Consider the following 24,633-nt stretch of genomic DNA (forward strand, 5'->3'; position numbering starts at 1 on the left):
AGACGGTGGTAAATACATTGCCACAATGCTCAGCATAAAGATGATACTGCATTAGACTTACATAATACACTTCCTGGTCTATGCATGTGTCCTTGGATGATTCATATTTGTCAATACAAGGAAATAGAGAAATTACATGGGCACCTGAAGAGCTATTGCTGAAGAGCTATTTCTCTGAAAAAACAAATGCTACTTTAAAGTTGAATATACACTACACTATCTAGTTATATTTCAATGATAATGTATGAGACTGGATGAGCAAGATGAATGACACATTTCTTTTTAAAACAGTGGCATTGTACCAGAAGTATTGTTGAATGAATATTAATGGCAAGGATTCAGTCATTATTAATTTATGAGATGCAATTCATTATCCACTTAACCTTGAGTGGTTATCAAAGTTTCAAGAGGTAGATTTTTTATATTTTTACATTCATAGTCAATGTAATTTACCAATATTACTTAGTTGCTTGTCACAAGGATAAGTATGTACACTATCTGCTAATTGAAATGAATCAGATCGACAAACATACTTTCTGACTTGCAATCTTTAATATCGTCATGGGTTATAATTGAGTCATCGCTTAATACCTTATATCGGTCTTCCAAGAGGGCCATGAACATTTAATAAAAATACTTACCAGAAATATTGTAGAATACTTATAACAAAATGCTTTAATTTAAAATATAGCATGGCCCTATTTTTACACACACATACATTATTATTTTACTGACATCTCATTTACAGCTTATGGAAGGAGAATGTTTGTATTTCCCATAATGCATTGTTGTGGGACCACATTACTATTCCTTTGTGAGCAAAACAAATTCAGTCACAGTTTTGGCATGTGTTGGTATTGCAGCATTGAAAGCAAATCAAGGTGTTTAGCATTTTGCCAGTGAAAAGACTCATACTGTAATGTGTCTACCTGTTGATGGAATAGTGGACTGATAAGCATTATGGATTGGTCCATAATTAACTAACCTTAACACTGACAAAGTAGTTGAGACATGTTTTCAAATTATTGTCAACATATCCATAAAAAAAACAACAAAGACACTAACATAATTAACCACCCCCCAGTATGCCAGTCAAGACTACTTTTAAAACAGCATGCTTTCACCATAATAGTGGAATGCTTTCATTCACTGGCTAAACCGAGAGTGGGCTGTACCAACAGGAGTGCTTTGATATTTCATTGAGTGCAGTTTGATGCAAATATAGAGAAAGATAATAAAATGAGACGGGAAACATGGAAATAATCAAACAGAAAACGGAACTGCATTCACAGATTTCTATTAAGTACTTCCAGTACCAGACAGGCAATGTTGTTCATGTCGCACACATGTAGTTTCTATGAATGGTGTTTGCAGCTTTGCTCCAGTGCTTATAAATGTCTCATAGTGGCAGTCAGTGTTCGTCTGGACACGGGGCCCCTGCTGACAAGTACCCGTTGGTCCCGTGGGCTTTATTGGTCCCGTTGGTGGTGCTGTTGTAGTGCTTCTGAATAGGCGGAGGACCGTTGTCCTCGTCAGAGCTGGATTCAATGTCACTGCGGTCGTCTTTCGACACCTGCGGAGAATTGCAGGGGCTGTCAAAACAGCTCATATACAATCTTATGTCATGACAGAGGAAGTACAACCATTGCTATTGGTTTCCCCATTTTACAAATAAGATGAAAACGTCAAAAACAAAAAGGGATGGCTTGTGGGTCAGAACAATCTGTAATTGTGATTTGTTAGTGAGATAGCATGTGACAATAATACACAAATACATTTCTTTGCTTTCTATTCTACTACTTACATGTAAAGGATTCCATTTCCCCACCTTGGTGGAAAGGTTAGCATAAGGGATAGAAAAATAAAATCAATGAAGGCTATTGACAACAAAACAGTTTAGTGATTAGCTCCTGTGGTACAGTACATTACAGCTTGAGGGTGAAGAGTTTCCCAATGCTTTGCATCTACAATTACAAAAAGTAACAGGGTAGTACTAAATTCTATGCGTAATGAGAATTACTTTAACTACGTAAAGATGGTCCTCTCGCAAAACATTACTGTATGACAATGTCTGCCTCCCAAATTCCACCCTACTGGTCAAAAGTAGTGCACTACATAGGGACTAGAGTGCCATTTGGGACCCTAACAATGTGACCTGAGGAAGAAACTTAATTGCATGTCCTTGACTCCTCACGTCCTCTCTTCTCGCCTCTTTCTTAAAAGCCATTGGAGGAGAAGGTCAGAGAGGAGGGACCTCTGACTTGTCTCTCACCTTTCCTCTAGAGATGGCTCGGCAGGCTATCTTCACTATAAGGTAGGACCAGAAGGAGTGCAGGAACTGCAGCAGGATCAGCAGCAAGTTGAACACCCACCAGGAGGGGTATGGCCCCACGATCTCCCAGCTCTCAAACAAGGTAGTGTTTAAAATCCTACCAGAGAAGGGGGGGGGGGGTTAGGCAATTTATTTGATAAGTGAACCACACAAAAGACACATTCAGTATTCAGTGTAGCTCATAGCTACAGGATGTAGTAATGAGTTGATTAATTTATTCCTGAAGCGACAACATCTCTATTGGGAATTGGGTAATAGACTTGGATTTTAATATGCGTCTCTCTCTCTTTGACATCAACAAAAACCTGTCAACTGAAGTACATGTCAGGAAACCTGAGGCAGCTGTCACCAAATCATTTGTGTAAAGAGACAGCCCTTAGAATGCTAGGTGAACAGAAGAGAATTCAAGTGTTATTGGTGCTCTAAAAAAGGTAGAGTGGAGGAATAGGCAGGTGGCTGAGAGAGACCCTCAGGGACAACATAAGACACTAACGCCCAGAACCTTCAGCCCCTAGCCACTCTCCATCCTCCACATTACAGACACACACTCGTAACAGCCAAGGATAATCATCACCCGGCACATAGACAGAACTGTAACCTTCTCACTGCTACACTGTGTGGAAAGGGTTCTAGCAGAGAATGTGCATTTACTTTATGAAGTCAATCTGTAATATACTGTACACACTACTAGACCTATTTTAAACGTGTGAAGCCCTTCATTCAAATGTCCGATGGAATACATACAGTGTATTTGGAAAGTATTCAGACCCCTCAGACCCCATGACTTCTAAAATGGATGAAAATAACATTAAAATAAAATTCTCCTCAATCCACACACAAATCCATCCCATAATGACCGATGGCTTGGTTTTTGCTCTGACATGCACTGTCAACTGTGGGACCTTATATAGACAGGTGGGTGCCTTTCCAAATCATGTCCAATCAATTGAATTTACCACAGGTGGACTCCAACCAAGTTGTAGAAACATCTCAGGGATGATCAATAGAAACAGGATGCACCGGAGCTCAATTTTGAGTCTCATAGCCTGTTTTCCATTTGTCGTTAAGGTGAGTAGATCGATGAGGATTTATTTCTTTCTTTAATGCAATTTTTAGAATAAGGCTGTGTAACGTAGCAACATTTGGAAAAAGTCAAGGGGTCTGAATACTTCCCGAATGCGCTGTACACCAAATTAGTGAGGTAGCACACAAAGTATTGCTTGATATGATTGAGCTATTTCAGTGAAGGTAGAGATATTGCTGGACCAAAAAATTCTACATGGTATGAATCCTGCTGATACTGAAGCCATGGCAACAGCTTTCTGGCCGCTGTGGTGCACTCTGCCTGTACTGTGATATACTGTATAACCCACATGACAAGAGGGAAAAAAAGAAGAGGAAATCACCGAATAAGACATTTCTAAAGGATTTACTTGCACAATTCAAAATAAACCTTTCGACAGCGAGAGCACTGCACAGTAGAGGTTTATGGTTTAATATCTCCAGAAGAGAGAGTCATTTGTCATTTGGACCTGGTTATCAACAGCTCTATCCTCGAGTGTGGTCTCAAAGGAAATATATTTTTAGGGTGATAATGTTTTGGGGGTGTCGTCTCAGAGCAGGATAGTAAATCATGTCCCTTTTGCCTTCTTACATCGACGTTACTGTTGCGAGTGTGACAAGGACATCGCACAGTAAGATGGTGAGCACGTATTCAAGGACTACGACGGGTTTTCTACTGCTTCTCTCTCTCAAGGTAGGATGTCCTGTCACTGATGACATCAAAAACATCCCAGTACAATACAAATTCATCCATCTAATTGGAAGTCCAATGTGAAAATGCAAAACCAGCTGGTATTGATACCAAAAGACACAGACCATAATAACATCAAGAGGAAGTAAAATGATGTTTTCGACACGTAAATTAAAATGTGTCATTTTAGACTCCAGTCTAAAATGTATCCCAAATAATTGATCTAAAAATAATGGCCTGTCTCTCATTTTGTATCCGCTCTCTCTTTACTGGAGAAGATACAGTGCTTTCGGAAAGTTGACTTTTTCCACATTTTGTTACGTTACAGCCTTATTCTAAAATGGATTAAAGAAATAGAAATCTCAGCAATCTACACACAATACCCCATACTGACAAAGCGGAGACAAGTTTAGAATTTTTTGCAAATGTATTAAAAATAAAAAACAAAAATACCTTATTTACAAAAGTATTCAGACCCTTTGCTATGAGACTCGAAAATTGAGCTCAGGTGCATCCTGTTTCCATTGATCATCCTCGAGATGTTTCTACAACTTGATTGGAGTCCACCTGTGGTAAATTCAATTGATTGGACATAATTTGGAAAGGCACACACCTGTCTATATAAAGGTCCCACAGTTGACAGTGCATGTCAGAGCAAAAAAACAAGCCATGAGGTCGAAGGAATTGTCGTCTATAGAGCTCAGAGACAGGATTGTGTCGAGGCACAGATCTGGGGAAGGGTACCAAAACATTTCTGCAGCATTGAAGAAGGTATCCAAGAACACAGTGGCCTCCATCATTCTTAAATGGAATATGTTTGGAACCACCATGACTTCCTAGAGTTGGCCGCTCGGCCAATCTGAGCAATCGGGGGAGAAGGACCTTGGTCAGGGAGGTGACCAAGAACCCGATGGTCACTCTGATAGAGCTCCAGAGTTCCTCTGTGGAGATGGGAGAATCTTCCAGAAGGACAACCATCTCTTGAGCACCACCAATCATGTCTTTATGGTAGAGTGGCCAGACGGAAGCCACCCCTCAGTAAAAGGCACATGACAGCCCACCTGGAGTTTGCCAAAAGGCACCTAAAGACTCTGTCTCTTTGGTCTGAATGCCAAGTGTCACGTCTGGAGGAAACCTGGAACCATCCCTATGGTAAAGCATGGTGGTAGCAGCATCATGCTGAGGGGATGTTTTTCAGTGGCAGGGACTGGGAGACTAGTCAGCATCGAGGGAAAGATGAACGGAGAAAAGTACAGAGAGATCCTTGATGAAAACCTACTCCAGAGCGCTCCAGACCTCAAACTGGGGCGAATGTTCACCTTCCAACAGGGCAACGGCCCAAGGCACACAGCCAAGACAATGCAGGAGTGGCTTCGGGACAAGTCTCTGGATGTCCTTGAGTGGCCCAGCCAGAGCCCGGACTTGAACCCGATCAAACATCTTTGGAGAGACCTGAAAATAGCTGTGCAGCGACGCTCCCCATGCAACATGACAGAGCATGAGAGGATCTGCAGAGAATGGGTGAAACTTCCCAAATACAGGTGTGCCAAGCTTGTAGCGTCATACCCAAGACTTGATCCTGTAATCGCTGCCAGTTACTTCAACAAAGTACTGAGTAAAGGGCCTGAATACTTATGTAAATGTAATATTTGTTTATTTTACATTTTTTATGAATTAGGAAAATGTTCTAAAACATTGTTTTTGCTTTGTCATTATGAGGTATTGTGTGTAGATTGATGAGGAAATAAAACTATTTATTCAATTTTAGAACAAGGCTGTAACATAACAAAATGTGGAAAAAGTCAAGGTCTGAATACTTTCCCGAAGGCACTGTATGTCCATATTGTCGCTGTAGTATCCACAGTAACTACTACAAAGCAACAAAACTCACCAAGACCTGTATAAAATGAAAACCTTCATGGAAAAATTGCAAAGCCCATTTGGAGTGTCAGTATTCTGAGATCTACAGTACATTCATGCCTCCTGCACACGGAGACAGATAAGATGCATATAAACAAACATTCTCAGAAAAAGTGATGTGTTGACTGACCGCACACAGACACTCGAGCCCATCATTTCAATTGAGCTGTATTTTTTCATAATGACGACATTCTGCGTCCCAAAAGACACCCTATTCCCAGCATAGTGCACTACTTTTGACCAGTGGCTAATAGGGAATAGGGTGCCATTTGGGATGCATACATTCAAGGTAGAGACAAAGCATCCTTACCAGACAGGATAGACACCCAACCTGGAGCTGATGAAGACCATAGCAAACATGACAAACAGGAGGTTGCAAAGTCTCTGGCACTTGGCATAGTTGGCCATTTTGGCAACCTGAAACAGACGTCACAGATGCATGTTCATTTGAAAAATTATTACAAATGGCATAACGCACAATACAAAAATAAACATTGCTTTTTATCATCCACCGTATCTTATTTTATACACCAAATTTTTTTTTTTTTAGCGGTACATAGTTCAAATCTACAGATGGCCGATTTCCCCCGATAGATGGCCGATTTCCCCGGATAGCTACTGTGCGATTCTAAAACAACCACAAAAGACCACAGGAGCCTCCCCCATGTCCATGGGGTGTGAAGAACACACTTCAGGGCCACGTTCAGTAGCCAAACGTTTTGGAACGCTGCAGATAGAAAAGTAATTGAAAAGAAATGACATGTTTGTTCTACAAAACATATTTCCATCTGAACGTTCCACAACGTCGTGCCTCGCTGAACGAGTCCCGTGTCTCTACACACCTCCATCAGGACGTCGGCGGCGTCGTGGAGACACATGACCAGCGTGCCCACTCTAGCCATGTTGTTGACGTAGGAGAAGGTGATGAGGGTGATTGTCGCCAGGTGGTGCAGAAACATGATCAGGAAGTCCTGTGGGGACACACACACACGCGTCATAGTCATGTCACACAATGGCAGAGAGAGAAAGCATTCACAGCTCTCCACTATGTGACTCATAGCAAGGGGACTTGTAGAGCATATGGGTTTTATGAAATCCTCTGCGTCATGCAGAGTATGACTGCAGCTGTATTCCTTGTGCTCACAGAGGTAAGTGGACTCCTCAGCCCCTTACACTTTCTGGCTGCACACTAATCAGAACATATGCTGTGCAATTCAACTTCCCTCCCATCTGCTTTTGATTTGTGTCAACAATTCTGTTGTTTCTCTGAATGCAGGACTCACCTTCATTTCTCATCTACAGTGCCGTGAAAAAGTATTTGCCCCCTTTCAGATTTCTTCAATTTGTGCATATTTTTGATACCGAATGTTATCAGATCTTCAACCAAAACCTAATATTAGATAAAGGGAACCCGAGTTTACAAATAACAAAGACAATTTATACATATTTATTTAAAAGTTATGCAACACCCAATGCCCCTGTGTAAAAAAGTAATTGCCCCCTAACACTCAATAACTGTTTGTGCCACCTTTAGCTGCAATGACTCCAACCAAACGCTTCCTGTAGTTGTTGATCAGTCTCTCACATCGCTGTGGAGGAATATTGGCCCACTCTTCCATGCAGAACTGCTTTAACTCAGCGACATTTGTGGCTTGTCAAGGATGAACTGCTCGTTTTAAGTCCTGCCACATCATCTCAATTGGGATTAGGTCTGGACATTGACTTTTTAGCCATTTTCATGTAGACTTGCTTGTGTGTTTTGGATCATTGTCTTGCTGCATGACCCAGCTGCGCTTCAGCTTCAGTTCACAGACGGATGGCCTGACATTCTCCTGTAGGATTCTCTGATACAGAGCAGAATGCATGGTTCCTTCTATTAAGGCAAGTCGTCCAGGTCCTGAGGCAGCAAAGCATCCTAAAACAATCACAATGCTTGACCGTTGGTATGAGTTTCTTACTGTGGAATGCAGTGTTTGGTTTTCACCAGGCATAAATGGGAACCATCTCATACAAAAATGTTGACTAAAAATTTGCCAAATAAGCACCTGGATGATCATTAAGACTCTTGGAGGAATGTTCAATGGACAGATGAGTGAAAAGTATAACTTGTTGGGCGACATGGGTCCCATTATGCCTGCCGAAAACCAGGCAATTACTTTTTCACACAGGGGCATTGGGTGTTGCATAACTTTGTTCATGAAATAAATGAAGTAAGTATGTAACTGTTGTGTTATTTGTGCACTCAGGTTCCCTTTATCTAATATTAGGTTTGTTTAAATATCTGATAACATTCAGTATCAAAAATATGCAAAAGTAGAGAAAATCAGAAAGGGGGCAAATACTTGTTCACAGCACTGTACTTCAGACACTTTATTGAGTTTGAGAATCACGTCTAGACGAAAAAGTACTAAAATAGAGGGGAGTCTATATGTACTACAACTAAAGTTGCCTTTAGTCAGTCTAGATCAGCCTGTTTAGATCAGTCTAATCTATTTCAAGCTAGCCTGGTTGCAATGTCATGATGAGTGAGGCTGTTGGAGGATGTGGATGACATGGGAGAGCCTCCCTTGTCCACCACGAGGTTGAAGGGAATCAGTACAGCAGGACAACAGCAGAGCAACTGGCCCAGCGCAGGAGGATGAGGAGGAGGAGGAGCAGTGGTGTGAAATGCAGAATGGAAGCATGGCAAAAATAGAGTGCAGGGAACATACTGGAATTGGCAGGGGGTGCAGAGGACCTCCTCAATGCGTGGTTTTGTGCATGAAAAAACTGGAAGGAGAAACAAAAACAGACAACATGCCAACAGTCAACACGGAGATGAGAGGTGAGGGCATAAATACTATGGCATCATGGGACAGCTGTGAGTTTGCGATTGAGTGAGTGTTAGGTGTGCTGTGGAGTGGATGGGGTGGGGCAGAGAGAGGAGGAAGAGTCAGGCACATGTCTGGGGTGGGATGCATGCAAATTGGCATTCTGTGAACAACAAGAACTCTGGAAAAGACCATGGGCCAAGGTGGCAAATCCATAAACAATGACACGTGTTAATGTAAACGAATGGCTGTTGATGCTGATTTGAATTGGGAAAAATCCAGAAAAGGTTGATTGATGATTCAAATCGTAAAGCTTATACACATGCTGTGTTTTCAATTACACCCCCCCCCCCCCCCCCATATTGTAACCTTTGTTCTTGACACCTCTCAAGTGTTAAAGAAGATAGCATAGCATAGCTCATTGAAAAGAAAACGTAAGCAGAGACAATATTGACAGCTCAAACATGGAGGAGCCCTGACCTGTAAAATAAGTATTACAGCTTGAGTATGCGATGTGTTAGAAAGAGTATACACGGACTATACAAAACATTAAACACTATTTCCATGACATAGACTGACCAGGTGAATCCAGGTAAAAGCTATGATCCCTTATTGATATCATTTGTTAAATCCACTTCAAATCAGTGTAGATGAAGGCTTGAGACAATTGAGAAATGGATTGTGTATGTGTGCCTTTCAGAGGGTGAATGGCAAGACAAAAGATTTAAGTGCCTTTGAACGGGGTATGGTAGTAGGTGCCAGGTGTATCGGTTCGTGTCAAGAACTGCAACGTTGCTGGGTTTTACCACGCTCAACAGTTTCCCGTGTGTATCAAGAATGGTCAACCACCCAAAGGACATCTAGCCAACTTGACACAACTGTGGAACACTTGACACCTTGTAGAGCCCAAGCCCCAGATGAATTAGTCTGTTATTAGGGCAAAAGGGGATACTAGGAAGGTGTTCCTAATGTTTGGTATATGCAGTGTACGTGAGTGTCTTAACATATGTGAACAGATATATGTCTGTCTGCATATTCAGCAATTCTGCAGCACTCTCTTCCATAGTGGCTGTGCTCCATGGATTATTGATCTTTAGTCTGGCGATTAAGCGTGAGTGAGCAGACTGGGCCTGATGTCATCCCAGCTGTTTATTTGACCCTCAATTAGTGTTTAACCATCGTTCAGGATGAAGTGGAAAGGGAAGCTAGGCTACAAAAGGTGATATAACCACCATGAGCTACTAACAAAATCACCTCAGATAAACCAGGGCTAAAACACACGCTGATATCAACAGCAACATGAAACCATTCGTATTCAATAAGAAACATTTAACTTAATTTTTTACATTTTTAATGACAGTTTTGATCAGTGGCTAAAACAACAAACATTATGCTGAAATAAAAAAAATAATGGAGAAATATGATGAAAATTGGCAGATTCTAGGAACTGAATACTGAAATAGGACTCACTCCAAAACAAACGAGGGGAAAACAATTTCGAATGGCTAGCAGAAAATTCTACTCATAAAAGTTTGGAGCAAATGCTAATCCATCTCCTCCTCTCAGACACCTGTGATTTCACAGAACAGAGACTAGACCACATCAAGGCAAATGCACCACTTCCAGGGACATAGATTAAATAGAGCTAAGTCATGGAACAGACAAATCGGAGGAGGCCTGAATGCAAGTGCAGACAAACATTAATTAGCACTTCCCTCCGAAATTACTACTGTGTAAATCAAAGCTGGAGCTGCACAATACAAAGGATTATAATGGAGAATAAACACATTTTGGTGTCTGAATGTTCTAAAACCAGGTGTGAAGTCTTTAAGTATTATTATGCATTTTATTTGGCATTATTATTATTAACATAATTACCTTGGTTGAAAGGAAATGGCTGTTAAATCATATGCACACATATCTATGGAGGAAGCAATGTGATAAACAAACAGTCAAATAAATCATTCCTATTAATGTATTGACTTAACTGGTATCCTTACCTTCCTCCTGATATCTGTGAACTGGGAGAAGAGCAGGGACAGGTAGAACGACAGCTCCAGTATATAGTAATAGTGGATGTCCACCGTCAGTGGCTGTGAAAAAGACACACAGAGATCACGAAAGCTATATCAAACCTAGGCATAACAGACCTTTCAAATACAATAACTGTTACAGGTGCGAAGAAGTCGCTTAGCACAAATGGAAAAACAGAGAAAACATGGGAGATTTACCTGATAAGGGTAGTTATACCAGCACTCTCTTGTGTTCCATAGCCATGTGGTCTACAGAGACGACACACGGACAGAATATTAATGTGCCGTTATGCTGTTCCCAAATTAAAAGTGGATTTACATTCATAAAGTGCTATTGATCCCGACACCTGAATGCTATGCTGCCTCTGGCTCAACACTAAATGTTTGATGAAGATCCAGCACATCAATAACCTTGGGACCGTAGCCGTGTCAGATTGCATTTTCATCAAAGGGAAACTTAATTGAATCAAAGCAAGCGTTTGCTGTACGCTAGTAGTGCAAAGTAAATCGCAGGCGCGTTAGCCTGGGGACGACTGCGAATGTTCATTCTGGTCCCAGGCCACATAATGAATGCTCTAGAGACCTGGGGGATGTGGTTAAGACTGTCTTATGTCTTGCCACAAGAGGGACCTAGACTACAGAGGCAGGGTAATGAGCTGCTCATCATCATTATCTCTCACAGGAGAAGTTTGCCTTCAACGAGAGATGATTCCTGACCATAACAAAATGTAACCTACTTACAAATGCTAACTCCGCTTTAGTTGACGTGCAAACTCACACTCTTACATTAGGGTGGAACATAGCAAGAGTTGTCTGGTGGAAAGAAATACAGAATAGGACCAGTAAGCCAACTGAGCTACATTACAGAGTCGTCACTCAATCATCACCCATACTATATCAACTTTGAGTTTAGGAGAGAAGATAAGGGCTAGGACACAGTTAAAGGTTCACCTTGGTAAGACAGAGACTTAAAGGAAAAGTTCACCCATGTTGAATGTTATATCATTTTTGTGCATCATTTAGCAATGTTCTGTCGATTCCTGTTGTTCTGTCGGGTCATTTCATGTTGTTTTCATGCACAGTACCAGTCAAAAGATACTCAAGGGTTTTTCTTTATTTTTTTAAACTATTTTCTACATTGTAGAACAACAGTGAAGACATCAAAACTATTAAAAAACACATGGAATCATGTAGTAACCATTTAAAAAAATATATATATATATATATGTGTTATATTTGAGATTCTTCAAAGTAGCCACCCTTTGCCTCGATGACAGCATTGCACACTCTTGGCATTCTCTCAACCAGCATCATGAGGTAGTTACCTGGAATGCATTTCAATTAAGAGGTGAGCCTTGTTAAAAGGCATTTGAGTCAATCAGTTCTGTTGTGCCAAGGTAGGGTTGGTATACAGAAGATAGCCCTATTTGGTAAAATACCAAGTCCATATTATGGCAAGAACAGCTCAAATAAGCAAAGAGAAACGACAGTCCATCATTACTTTAAGACATGAGGGTCAGGTAAATCTGGAAAATGTCAAGAACTTTGAAAGTTTCTTCAAGTGCAGTCGCAAAAACCATCAAGCGCTATGATGAAACTGGCTCTCATAAGGACCGCAACAGGAAAGGAAGACCCAGAGTTACCTCTGCTGCAGATGATAAGTTCATTAGAGTTACCAGCTTCAGAAATCTGCATTTAACTGCACCTCAGATTTCAGCCCAAATAAATGCTTCACAGAGTTCAAGTAACAGACATCTCAACATCAACTGTTCAGAGGAGACTGCGTGAATGAGGCCTTTATGATCAAATTGCTGCAAAGAAACCACTACTAAAGGACACCAATAAGAAGAATAGACTTGCTTGGGCCAAGAAACATGAGCAATGGACATTAGACTGTGGAAATCTGTCCTTTGGTCTGAGGAGTCCAAATTTGAGATTTTTTGCTCCAACCGCCATGTCTTTTTGAGATGCAGAGTAGGTGAATGGATGATCACCGAATGTGTGGTTCCCACCGTGAAGCATGGAGGAGGAGATGTGATGGTGTGGGGGTGCTTTGCTGGTGACACTTGTGATTTATTTAGAATTTAAGGCACACTTAACCAGCAGTGCTACCACAGCATTCTGCAGCGATACGCCATCCCATCTGGTTTGTGCTTAGTGGGACTATCATTAGTTTTTCAACAGGACAAATGACCCAAAACACACCTCCAGGCTGTGTAAGGGCTATTTGACCAAGAAGGAGAGTGATGGAGTGTTGCTTCAAATGACCTGGCCTCCACAATCACACAACCTCAACCTAATTGAGATGGTTTCGGATGAGTTGGTCCACAGAGTGAAGGAAAAGCAGCCAACAAGTGCTCAGCATATGTGGGAACTCCTTCAAGACTGTTGAAAAAGCATTCCAGCTGGCTACCTCATGAAGCTGGTTGAGAGAATGCTAAGAGTGTGCAAAGCTGTCATTAAGGCAAAGGGTGGCTAGTTTGAAGAATCTCAAATATATAATATATAATACTTTTTGGGTTATTCCAAATGTGTTATTTAATAGTTTTGATGTGTTCACTATTATTATACAATGTAGAAAATAGCAAAGATAAAGGAAAACCCTTGAATGAGTAAATGTGTCCAAACTTTTGACTGGTACTGTATATCTAAGCTATTGCCGTTCAAGCAGGCAGAAATACAGCTGTTCTGGCGAGTTTTGCGTCACACTGAGACTTATATCAAACAGAAACGGCGACTTATAGGGAAGCCAGTTGAGTTTGCATCTCCTCCCCTGTAGACCTGTGCTATTAATACCCTCCGGGAGACTCACTAGGCCCAGCTGAAGGGAATGAACTCATTCCACAAAGTGCTTCGTCATGCAAGCTGTTGCAATGAGACATTCTCATCGCAGCAACGTCTCTTATTCACCCTTAATCATTATTCTAAATTAATGGCAGCATCAGCAGCATTCAATTACTATAGACACTCAATAGTCTTTTGGCCTCAGTACATTACACAATAGCACAGAGTCAGACAGACACATGAAAAGACAAGTGATACCCTCAGAGAGTAATGAGGATGTGATTTCCAATTATTTCCTCTATATATCAACATAGAGTAACAACCGCATTAGACTGAAGGTGGTAGTTGACAGGGACTAGTTTCTCAACTGATAATGTGCTCACAGACACTAATATCTGCATAATAAATACTGTGCAGAGAGCAAATCTATCAATTATTTACCAGTGATCACTGGTTGGAGTACTTGAGAGGTGCATTCTTTTTCAGTTGGTACTTCTTGCACAGCACGGTGCATCAAATCTAACCTCATCCACACATCCTTGAGTGCAAGGTTCTGTTATAGTTCCTCTTTGAAGAACGTGTCCTCAATACGGAAAGTGCTGAACAAAGATGTCGGCATTCATCAATGAAATGATTTTGGGAAGTAGCCCACTCACCTTTTTAAGGAAACGCACTCCATAGGTAAATATATAGAGGTAAAATGTAAATCTCCACCTGTGAAGAAAACAAAGGACAGAGCGTCAGTCAGTAACACAATTATGGGTTTGGATGCATCCTCTGTGGAATGTCAACGAGAGGCCATGTTTGAGCTCCTGTGAGGGAGGTCAATCCAAGGACAGCCAAGAAAGCCACCGTCTGTCCAGGCTCTTTGTTCAATACCGTGACAGCACACAGCACTCAAATCGCACTTGCACGTCTTAACAAACAGTCTCTTATTTTCCCCTATTCATCGGACTACAGTTCCTTTCATTGTAAGCACTGAGTCACTGATGGTTTTCATATACAGAGCTTTTACTTCTTAGACCAATTAGTGGTGAACACAGTAGACGTATCATATTCTAAATCATTTTCAAAAGTCACAGAAGGAAATTAAAATAGCTTTCGGAAAGGAAAGGCCTGTGGACACGTGCGTCATCTTGATCAGCTACTCAGTTTTCAACCCAACAGAAGAATACCAAGGGTGAATTCAACCAGTGGCAGAGACTAGGTTATATTCTAGAACTATGTTACAGTACACGCTAGCCTGTCCTGAGACCTGCTAGCCTGTCAGAGAAGTGGCCGGAGCGCCAGGGCTCTCACATCCCAGAGTCTGCATTCCAGGGTGAGTCACTTCCACTGGAGCCCGGACGCCACCGCACTGCTGCATGGCAGAGGGAGGCAGGCACTCCCAGTCCCAACCTCTGGTCTTACATAAGCCAGCACGTACCCACGACTGCTGCAAATTGATGGAATTGGAAAGGGTCTCCTGTGATCGTGGGCTTCTACAGCTCTCAGGCATTGCAGAGACGGAGACATTTCCAGTTGACACTTCAGAGATCAAAGCCACGCTGTTGCTGCACAGCCCAAAACAATCAACTAATTACTGCACTGAGAACGAGCTGAGAGCTAGCCAATAACTAACACACGTCCTTGTCAGATTACAAGACGGGTTTCGTAATGAGATTCTTTTTATTTTTCTCACAAAAAAATGAATTATTTAAAGAAACACTTGACTAAGACTGATTATTTTTTTTCTGGTCCGTAACAATGACAAATTGCATCAATAATTCAAGACTGAGTCTTGCCATTAATATGGCCTCTCACGGGTGAAACAGCCTGTCAGCTGCAGGTGTACTCTGGTTTCACACAGTCACAGCAGCACACAGGAATACTCATCATGTATCAGAGACAGGAAGTTCCAACTCTGACTAGCATGATGTGACAGGGATGTTGTATGAACCGAATAGTCACTGACCCAGAGTATGTGAGCGGAGTTGACGGGCCGGGATCCCCGCTCATTGCGCAAAAAAAAAAAAATGCTCCGAGCTCACAGGGGGGAAAAAATCTGCATCTCCAAATTCACCCCTTTCATTAAAAATCACTATTTAACCCATCGATTTTTGTGACTACCTGGATCTACCATCTGGTTTTGAAGTATTGGAACCAAACCATGTGACTTGAATGAAAAGTATTTGAATAAACATGTAAAGGTTCCAAAGAAGGAACGAAAATGATTTATTTAGGCTATATTATTTCGAGGTTGTAGCCTACAAAGTAATACATTGTTTAAGCATTTGCGAGTGTGACACACTAGGCTGGTAGGGAGTTAGGGACATTAAGCGCTCAGCATTTAAACAACATTTTGTTGTATTAAATCATTATAGTCTATAAATTGCACAAATGGGCTGTGACTTACTTGGTATAAAATACAAATTAAATGAGTCTACGATGCCTTTGAATACATTTTTAGAAACACAAATTTGGCCAGAGTCTGTAGCTTCAGGCTCATGTGATAGTGCCTGGAGAGCAGGTTAGCAGCAGAGAATACCCTAAACACCTTTTTTTGGATGCAGAGTTGTAATGTATATATTTTATTCTATAGGTAGGCCTAAAGGTTTTTCGGCAAAAATAACCCAATCAAAACAGAAAGCTCCTTGAAAGTTGGAATATGCCAGGCCTATTGGGCCAAAATCAATGATGGCCTATTGTATAGATAATATAACATAAGTGAAGGAAACTTTTAAGAGATCTGACTTTTTGTTTATAAATACTTTGCTACCATGACACACTTAATTAGCTACCCATCTCATTCCTTTCTGTTAGCATGTGCACGTAGTGAGTACATATCATGCTTTCGGATATTTGTCTTCTTTCAGATTCCACAATGATTCTTTAGTTGTGGACACTACATCACCGCACGCCCTCTCTTGCTCCTCATCTTTTTAAGTCACCTTGATTTTGCACTTGTGTGTTTTATCAGTTTCTTTATGAAAATATTTAGCGAACTCCATGACAGTAGCTAAAGCAAGTGGCTATAGCAGCACACAAGGAGACTACAGACGCATGCTGGGCCGAGCACGCCCTGAGCTCGTGAAGTGAGCACTACTGGAGCTAAATTGGAACGGGCAAGAAGGCCGACGCGCCAGCCTTCGGGGATCTCGCTCCACGCTCCAGTCAAATTGGGCAAGCTCCGCTCACATACTCTGTCACTGACTGGCCTCAGAGGGGGAATTTTACAAATGCTGATCATGCTGTGTGACACTGGGAGTTTTGCTTACATCCAGGTGTTTTTAGTGTGGGTAGCTTTAGCTGGCCTTACAAGAAGTAAGTATTTTTGACAGCCAAAGACAGAAAACACACCATGGTAGCCTATGTAATGATTAATACACTACAGTAAATCCATGTTAAGTCCTTTTTCTGACACATCAAATGTCAGTGATCACAGTACATAGAGACCTTACCCGTGCTCTGGTTACAAACAGAACATATTTTCACATTTGAATGAGAAGAAAGGCCGCCATTCATGGAATTCAAATAATCAAGCCACAAGTTATTTTGCTCTCTGTGCTGCTTGAGTAATTGTAAAAACAAATGAGGTGGACTCATTTACCTAATGATAGGTCAAGAAGATGGTTGCTTGGCAACTGGTTAGTCAAACACTGTAAAAGAGTGTGCTATTCAGGGCAGGCCCTACCATTAGAAAGCTAAACTGACCAAGACGCACCTCACATAATTCCACCCAAAAGCATTTCAGACGTATATACAGTATATCATATGGGCTATTTAGGTGACCGCTGATGCCGCCCCATGATAAGCAGTGCCTACTTTGCCAAAGTCAAGGGTGCAAAATATGTATCTTGTCCATGCCCAGTGTGCCTCTCCAGGGTGCTGTTGGAGAGATGCAGCGCTCCAACAATGCTCAAGTTATCTAACATAAATCATGACCCTATAGTAGAAAGAGTCATAGCCTGTGGGTTTTCTGAAGCCTACAAAACTGGAGATGATTCTCATGGAAATGTTATGAGACAGATACTTGAAAAAATAAAAATCATGCATGATCTCTATTCAAATAGTCTGACACTATATTCTACACGGCAATTTGTCTCCCCTAGGGCGGCACCACGGACAGGACCGGGCCTGGTGCCATTTATGTACAATTACTATGACTCACAACTACTTTCTCTAAATACCGTTTTTGCTAGTGACCGCATACCAGATGGTACATGGTCCTGTCGTTTTAAAACATGACGATACGCTTAGACGTTATCAATCACGGCCCGGTTCCATTGTGTTCGGTGGTCAACATAGAGCAGAAAGCTGCAGAGTGAGTTGTCACATTGTTCCTCGCTGCTTTACCATAAATATTGTCACAAATTAATGCAAGTATTTATGTCCCTGAAAATGTCTGTATTAGGACGTTCCTGACATTCCAGCTCATGAAACACAAATATGAGCTTTGTCTTTTATACCTCAGCGGATTATAATCTACTACCTTTGTTTTTTCCCCTTCTTGACAGAATTGAACCACTGAGGACCATGGAGGGATGGAGACAGATCGGTTCAGACAACCAGCACTGTGGTCTAAAACAAAGCCCTTGCCCCACTGGGGACTGGGGACCAGACAGACCCGATATAACTAGCTGCAAAATAAATAACGGTGTGCCGTGTCGTTGGACTCTGCTGTCTCCAGTCTAAATGGATCTCTCTTTGTTAGCATAATGAAAAAGGGAACAGTGGCCTCACCTTTGGCCATCCTGGAATGTCTGAGAACATAGTGTCCTATCAAACCCAAACAGCTCTATACAAGGCACTAATTACAGTAGGATTGCTGCTGAGATGAATGTGGCTGGTTCAGTTTAGGAAAATTGCAAGCTACTGAGACAACAGAGAAACCAATCAGGCGTCCAATCCATTCTGAGTCTGTCCACTCCACTCTGCCTACAGACACAACACTGCATATATTTAAAATGTAGGGGCTTCCTTGATTTAATTTTTAGCAGGAAATAGAGAAAACAGATTTGCTCTAGTTACATAGAGGCTATGCTTTCGTGAGATGTCTTTCTTTTGTTATTCCGCCAAAGTAACTGAATCATGGTGCTTTCACACTGACAAACTGAATTGGATATTTCTCTTTGAAGATCAAATAATGACTGTGCCAATCGTCGAAGCAGTGAGTCCCTTTAACAGTGAGCTCCTTGAGTGAGCAGCCCCAGGGCATCAGAGACCCACTCTGTGCCTCGCTGCTTCTCCCACTGCCAGCCTGGCTACACTGGTGTCAGGCATGAGCCCACTCTGACAGGCTTGTTCATCTAGTAGATATCCCTCTAGACAGGAAACTCTAGATATCCAACCCCTTAAATCTGTTTCCACTGAACAAATGTGCACATACAGTGCCATAAAAAAAGTATTGGCCCCCTTTCTGATTTGATCTATTTTAGATACTGAATGTTATCCGATCTTCAACCCAAAAAACCCAATTCCCCTGTGTGAAAAACGAATTGCCCCCTTACACTCAATAACTGGTTGTGCCACCTTTAGCTGCAATGACTGCAACCAAACGCTTCCTGTATTTGGACAACATGGGCCCCATTATGCCTGGTGAAAACCAAACACTGAAATCCTTTTTGGTTGAAGATCTGATAACATTCGGTATCAAAAATATGCAGAAGTAGAGAAAAGTAGAAAATTGCAAATACTTTTTCACAGACTGTATGGGTTTATATTAGTGATAATAGGTGGCATTCTGAAGCTGTCGAGACCTCTTACATGCTCTCACAAAAGCGAGCCAACGTGCTGGGCTTCTCCTGGTTCCTGCGCTGTCGGAACCAGCGCTGGATGGTCCGCACATCCCAGTCCAGCTGTTTGGACAGGCCCTCCAACCTCTTCTCATCTGGGTGCTAGGAAACACATGATCCAGACACCTGACTGTTAACAAGGCTGTCATTATTGTCGGAAGTTAAAACAGTCTTGATATTCGCTGAAATCAAAAGGCAATCAATGTCTCAACATTTCATCAGCATGATGCACTATGGGGTAGTGAAACTAGGGCTGGGAATTGCCAGGGACCTCACAATACGACATTATCACAATACTTAGGTGCCGATACGATATGTATTGCGATTCGATACTATGATTTTATTGCGATTCAGTGTTCCAAACATATTGCTCCCCATATGTCTGCTGCAGAGGGAAAAGAGAGAGCCATGAGAAAACAAGTCTTGATCAGTCATGGAAATAAAAGTGCTGAAAACAAATTGGCTCCCTATTCAAAAAGAAGATGAAGAACAAGCTATGAAGGAAATATAGTGGAGTTTTGGTGCAAGTACAGCCAACTAGCGCAAAAATAATATTGTGGTATTATCAAAACGATATGATACATAGTCAAAAATATTATCCCGATATGTAACTATCGGTTTTTCCCCCCCATCACTAAGTGAAACTGTGATCACCTGAAAAGAAGCTGAGAAGACACACCTTTGTTTCCATCTCTGAGGATGCACAATGACTGAGGATGTCTACCTTGTGTGGAGGTAGTCTGCCAAGTTTCTCAGTATGTGAATCTGAGCATTTGTTAAAGGACCTTCATCCCTTTCTGAGCTAATAATAACCATGGTGCATCAATAGAACGAGGCACAAATACTTTCAAACATGATGTCTGGCTCTCTAGACTGAATCCAATGCCTTTAGCCAAGAGACAGATTTGAATATGCAGTATGTTATCAGCACTAAAAAATGCAAACAAAAGATAGAAACACAGGAACTATTTTTAAAATGTTATTTACCTTGGTGATAGCAGTGAACACCTTCTCCAAAATGGCATTGGGCTGGGCTTTCTGTGGTCCATTGGCTTGTATCTTGAGACCCAAGGCACATGGTCTGGCAATAAACCTACAAAGAATTTTAAAAACAATATCAGAATATTCTCACAGTGGGTACTGTGTCATCATCAAACTAATTGTTGTTACTCAGAAAAGTGTTTTTTTGCTGGTGGTAAATGGGGACAATGGTGGCAGACACATTGACAATATTGACAACAGGTTAAATCTCAATGCTGAAAAATCTTATCCAACTATAAGTACAATGTGTGAATTGCTGAATTATTATGTCAGTGTGCATCGTCAGCTATTCACAATATAAGAATTTGGCTAAATTTGACAACTGTATAAATGAAAGATGGCATCATGGAGCTATATGATTGACTAACAGTCACATTAATGGACAAAGGGTTATGGAAGATTAAACTCCCGAAAGTGTACGCCAAGCTCAAGATAAAATGTCCATGTTCAGACAGCTGAGAGAGACAGACAACAAGAGATAGAGAGTGAGAGAGAGATATTAGCAGTGTAGTGGTCTATTCATAAAAAGTCCTTACTCTGCAAATGAAGTGTGTTGTCAGCAATCAGAAAATCTGACCAGCCAAAAACAGACCATTCATGAGGTAAAACGTTATGCCTCACAGCGTGAAAAACCTCATCTGTTAAAGCCTGCCTTAAAAGTGAATTGTGAACACTGACTCAGTATAAATGTCATTTAGAATCCTAGCTGCTATTGACAGAGGTAGTGTTGTCTTCAGTGAGAGGGAACATAAGAGCAACAGCAGTTGTTGGCAGATTCAATGGACACTAATCCAGTACTACTACACGTTGTTTTAGCAAATAGTATCATAGATACCCTTGTCCGATAATAGTACATGTGAGGCTCGTGTAGGCATAAGCAAGCTGCGTGTATAATCTACCACTAAAAAGCAAACATCTCGGTCTAGAAACACTTCACAGCAGGAACCACAGTCTTCACTATTTTGTTTGGCCTATTAGTGCGACCATATTTTATTAGGTCATATCATCCGTAATCAAAGACATTTACATTTAACAACAAGCCTCTCAACTGTCCCATGAAGACGTAAACAGCACACATATTTCCAAGAAAAAGTTCCATTGTGAATGATTACAGAAGGAGTGGTGGGCTGGCTAGTGAGGTGTCACGGTGGTGGCGGTGACAGCAGCCAATCAGTGACATGTATGTAGCCTACACTAAAATATAGTTCAACTGTAGCCTACTGACGAATGCACACACATCTAAATCAGACCCCTACATGCTATATCATGATGAGCCGATATAAAGAGTGTAGTATTAGGCAATGTTGAGACACTGCTGAGGGGATCTGTCTGTTTCCTACTGATGTCTGTGGTCTATATTGTGCAGAGCATCCCATGTGTCTGAGTGGTGTACCGGTCTAGCGTCAACACTTAGCCTGGTAGGCTATGTACAAATGGGATAGGCATGCTTACAACAATAACACGAAGCTCAACACTGATCACCATCAAGACATAGGCAGCACAGACCCTTGCAAGGTCAATAGTAGGCTACATTATACGAGCATGACTCGAATAATGTCCTTGCCTCCTATTGACAGCTACAACTTGCAACTTGGATGCAAGGCCAGCATGCATCTTATTATGGAGAAAACAATTAATATCCAAATGCAGCTCTTTTGATCTAACATATTATTCATATATAGAAGAAGCTTTGTTACAATGTAACAGACAGGCCTATAGAGAAGCTAACGTTACAATGTTACCTTGATACATCGCATCATGTGCATGTCATTGTCTAGAAATTCAGTGTGAGCGATACATGCTTCATTAGCCTACCCGAGACGTTTTTTTAAAACAGGCTTTCTTTATGCTACATGTCAATTAAACGAATCCAACATCATCTCCAGTTATACCAATATAAGGTTATCACTTCTGAATGCACCCACCTTTCGAAAACCAGTCGAATCATAAAGATGCAGAAGGCTAAAGGACAAGCCACATACAAATCCTCGGCTTGCGGGAAGGTTGCCTCATCTGTGTTTTTTAAGTCAGCCCAGGTTACATTGTGAGGGAGCCAAAATCTCTCGTTCCAAAACCATGCCAAAATACCAGCCATTCCCTTGTATTGTGTACGCGTTGTCCACTTTACCAATGGACCAAAAATGAATGCGATATCAATGGCCTATTGCGTAGTTGCAGCAGTCTCACGCTCGATCTTCCCAGGTTTTTAGTGTGATGGGATCAGTGTACGCGCCGCCCGTCTATTTCCCATGTGTGTGTCGTGAACGACATTAGTGTGAGCAACAAAAGTGAAAGCGGGTTGCCTTCAAAATAAAAGTCCTCCATTGAAACATGAAACAGGTAAAAATAATGGAATCATGCCACAATTGGACTAGATAATGCTAAACATGGAATGTTTATCTTGGTAACCCTCGTAACCCGAATATGTTGGTAACCCTCAATGCCGGTGTTTGGAGGATATATTGGCATGGTTTGCTGGCCCGAGACGAACAACACACGTGCCAATATATCCTTCAAACACCTGCTTCGAGGGTTACCAACATAATCGGGTTACCAACATATTAAAATAGTGAATACAGTATTAGCAGATACAGTATTAGCATCTTAGTAAATTCCACATGGTTGTGCTCTGTGAGTGTCACTGAGTAGGCTGGTACCGCATTTCATGGATGTACAATCCATAGGTTAGGCTGTACAGTGCAATATTAATGTCCAGTATACATGCACACAATAGACCGAATGGAGAGGTGATTTCTCACAATCAAAGTCCGGCAATAAGAGCTAAGACGCTAATATTTGTGTAAACTCTACATTGTTGTGTTCTGTGAGTGTCACTGAGTAGGCTGATACCCCATTTAATGGGTGCACAATCCATAGGTTAGGCTGTACATTTAAGTATGCCTCCAATGCAATTCTGAATTCAAATACATCCACAGTGCAATCAACTGATTTTTAAAATGAACTAATAATTGTCTTTTGTTGAATTTATTTAACAACATTCCAAACTTGTTTCAATTGTGGCATGATTCCATTATTTTTATCCGTTTGCGTCAGTTTCAATGACGGACTTTTATTATGATGCGAACCTCTGATCCACTGTTGTTGCTCACGCTGTTGTTCACAACACACTGGTCTATTTTCTCCCTCGCTCTTTCCAGTGTAGGGAAGTAGAATGAATCAGGCATCTTCTCCTCCGCAAGTGATTGGTGCATTGAAATGTCACACATGCAGTCACTATACAAAGGTATTCACGCATAAATGGTGTATGGCAATAGCAATGTATCTTAAATTATGATTTTAGCTTAATGTATGGAATAGGCTGAGTGTACCTTGACTGTTGATATTTTTTCTCCTCAATAGAATGCAGAATAATACGATTATATTGTTGTTAGTCTGAAATACTCATTGAATAATAATATGTTCCCGACTTCCTGTCCTGACTGTTCCTGACACATTTTGGTTAGGCAAATGTCCCATAGCCATTGAAAGCAAAAAAATAAATACATGGAAAACGCACTGTATCAACATGAATACTTAGTCAATCATGCCACCCTACTTACCAAAACACTCATAGCAGAAGAGCTGCTGTATAATGTTTTTGTCGAGGAAATTATAGCATTAATTAATTAATCTCGGTTTACCCAGAACTAGTCTCACGTAATTGTAGCCTAGGCAGACAAATCTTTCCACAAGAGATTAGAAATTAATAGAGTTGTGTAAATACAGAATGTGAATGTATTAATTCAATAAAAGGACACCTTTTTATATTGTTGTAATCAGTAATGTACTTTCACCAAGAGACACCTCATAGGCATTCTGTAGTGTAGGGCCTCACAAATGTTGGTATATGATTGAAGATGTAATATTGCCATCTAGTGGATTTTTTTTGTTTTTTGCGCTCTGTGGAACTTTGTAGCAACTTTTATCATCCAGGGTACAATGTAATATACAAAATAAAGGGCCACATTCATTGTGCAACTTTCACCACAACGACAGTTCATCACTGCGTCATTCAAAATATCCAGGCTAAACTGTAACCAACGCCATAGGCCTAAAACGAATTCATTTGTTCAAGTTAAGTTTAATTAATTTATTAATCAAATAATAGGCAATTCATTTGATTATATTTGATTTGGCAACTAACAAAGACAACTTTCAGAGTTGGAATTGACATTTGTTTTTAAAA

General features: G+C 41.1%; 1 protein-coding gene across 2 annotated transcripts; it reads right to left on the minus strand.

Moving 5' to 3' along the window:
* Positions 1-532: 532 nt before the first annotated feature.
* On the minus strand, positions 533-22,705 carry cers6 (ceramide synthase 6). 2 transcript variants are annotated; one of them, XM_021579081.2, is made up of 11 exons: positions 22,373-22,703; positions 20,394-20,499; positions 19,378-19,508; positions 14,289-14,346; positions 11,047-11,097; positions 10,816-10,908; positions 6,848-6,976; positions 6,316-6,422; positions 2,273-2,429; positions 1,805-1,828; positions 533-1,573 (listed from the first exon to the last, which is right to left on the minus strand). In XM_021579081.2, the coding sequence occupies exons 1-11, from the start codon at positions 22,540-22,542 to the stop codon at positions 1,412-1,414; spliced, it is 1,188 nt and encodes a 395-aa protein (XP_021434756.1). In that variant the 5' UTR covers positions 22,543-22,703; the 3' UTR covers positions 533-1,411. The 2 variants fall into 2 exon arrangements, with proteins under 2 accessions (XP_021434756.1, XP_036814742.1); XM_036958847.1 differs by lacking the exon at positions 1,805-1,828 and having other exon boundaries at positions 22,373-22,705.
* Positions 22,706-24,633: the final 1,928 nt, after the last annotated feature.

This window comes from Oncorhynchus mykiss, chromosome 22 (genome assembly GCF_013265735.2).
Source record: "Oncorhynchus mykiss isolate Arlee chromosome 22, USDA_OmykA_1.1, whole genome shotgun sequence".
NCBI classification, from domain to species: Eukaryota; Metazoa; Chordata; class Actinopteri; order Salmoniformes; family Salmonidae; genus Oncorhynchus; species Oncorhynchus mykiss.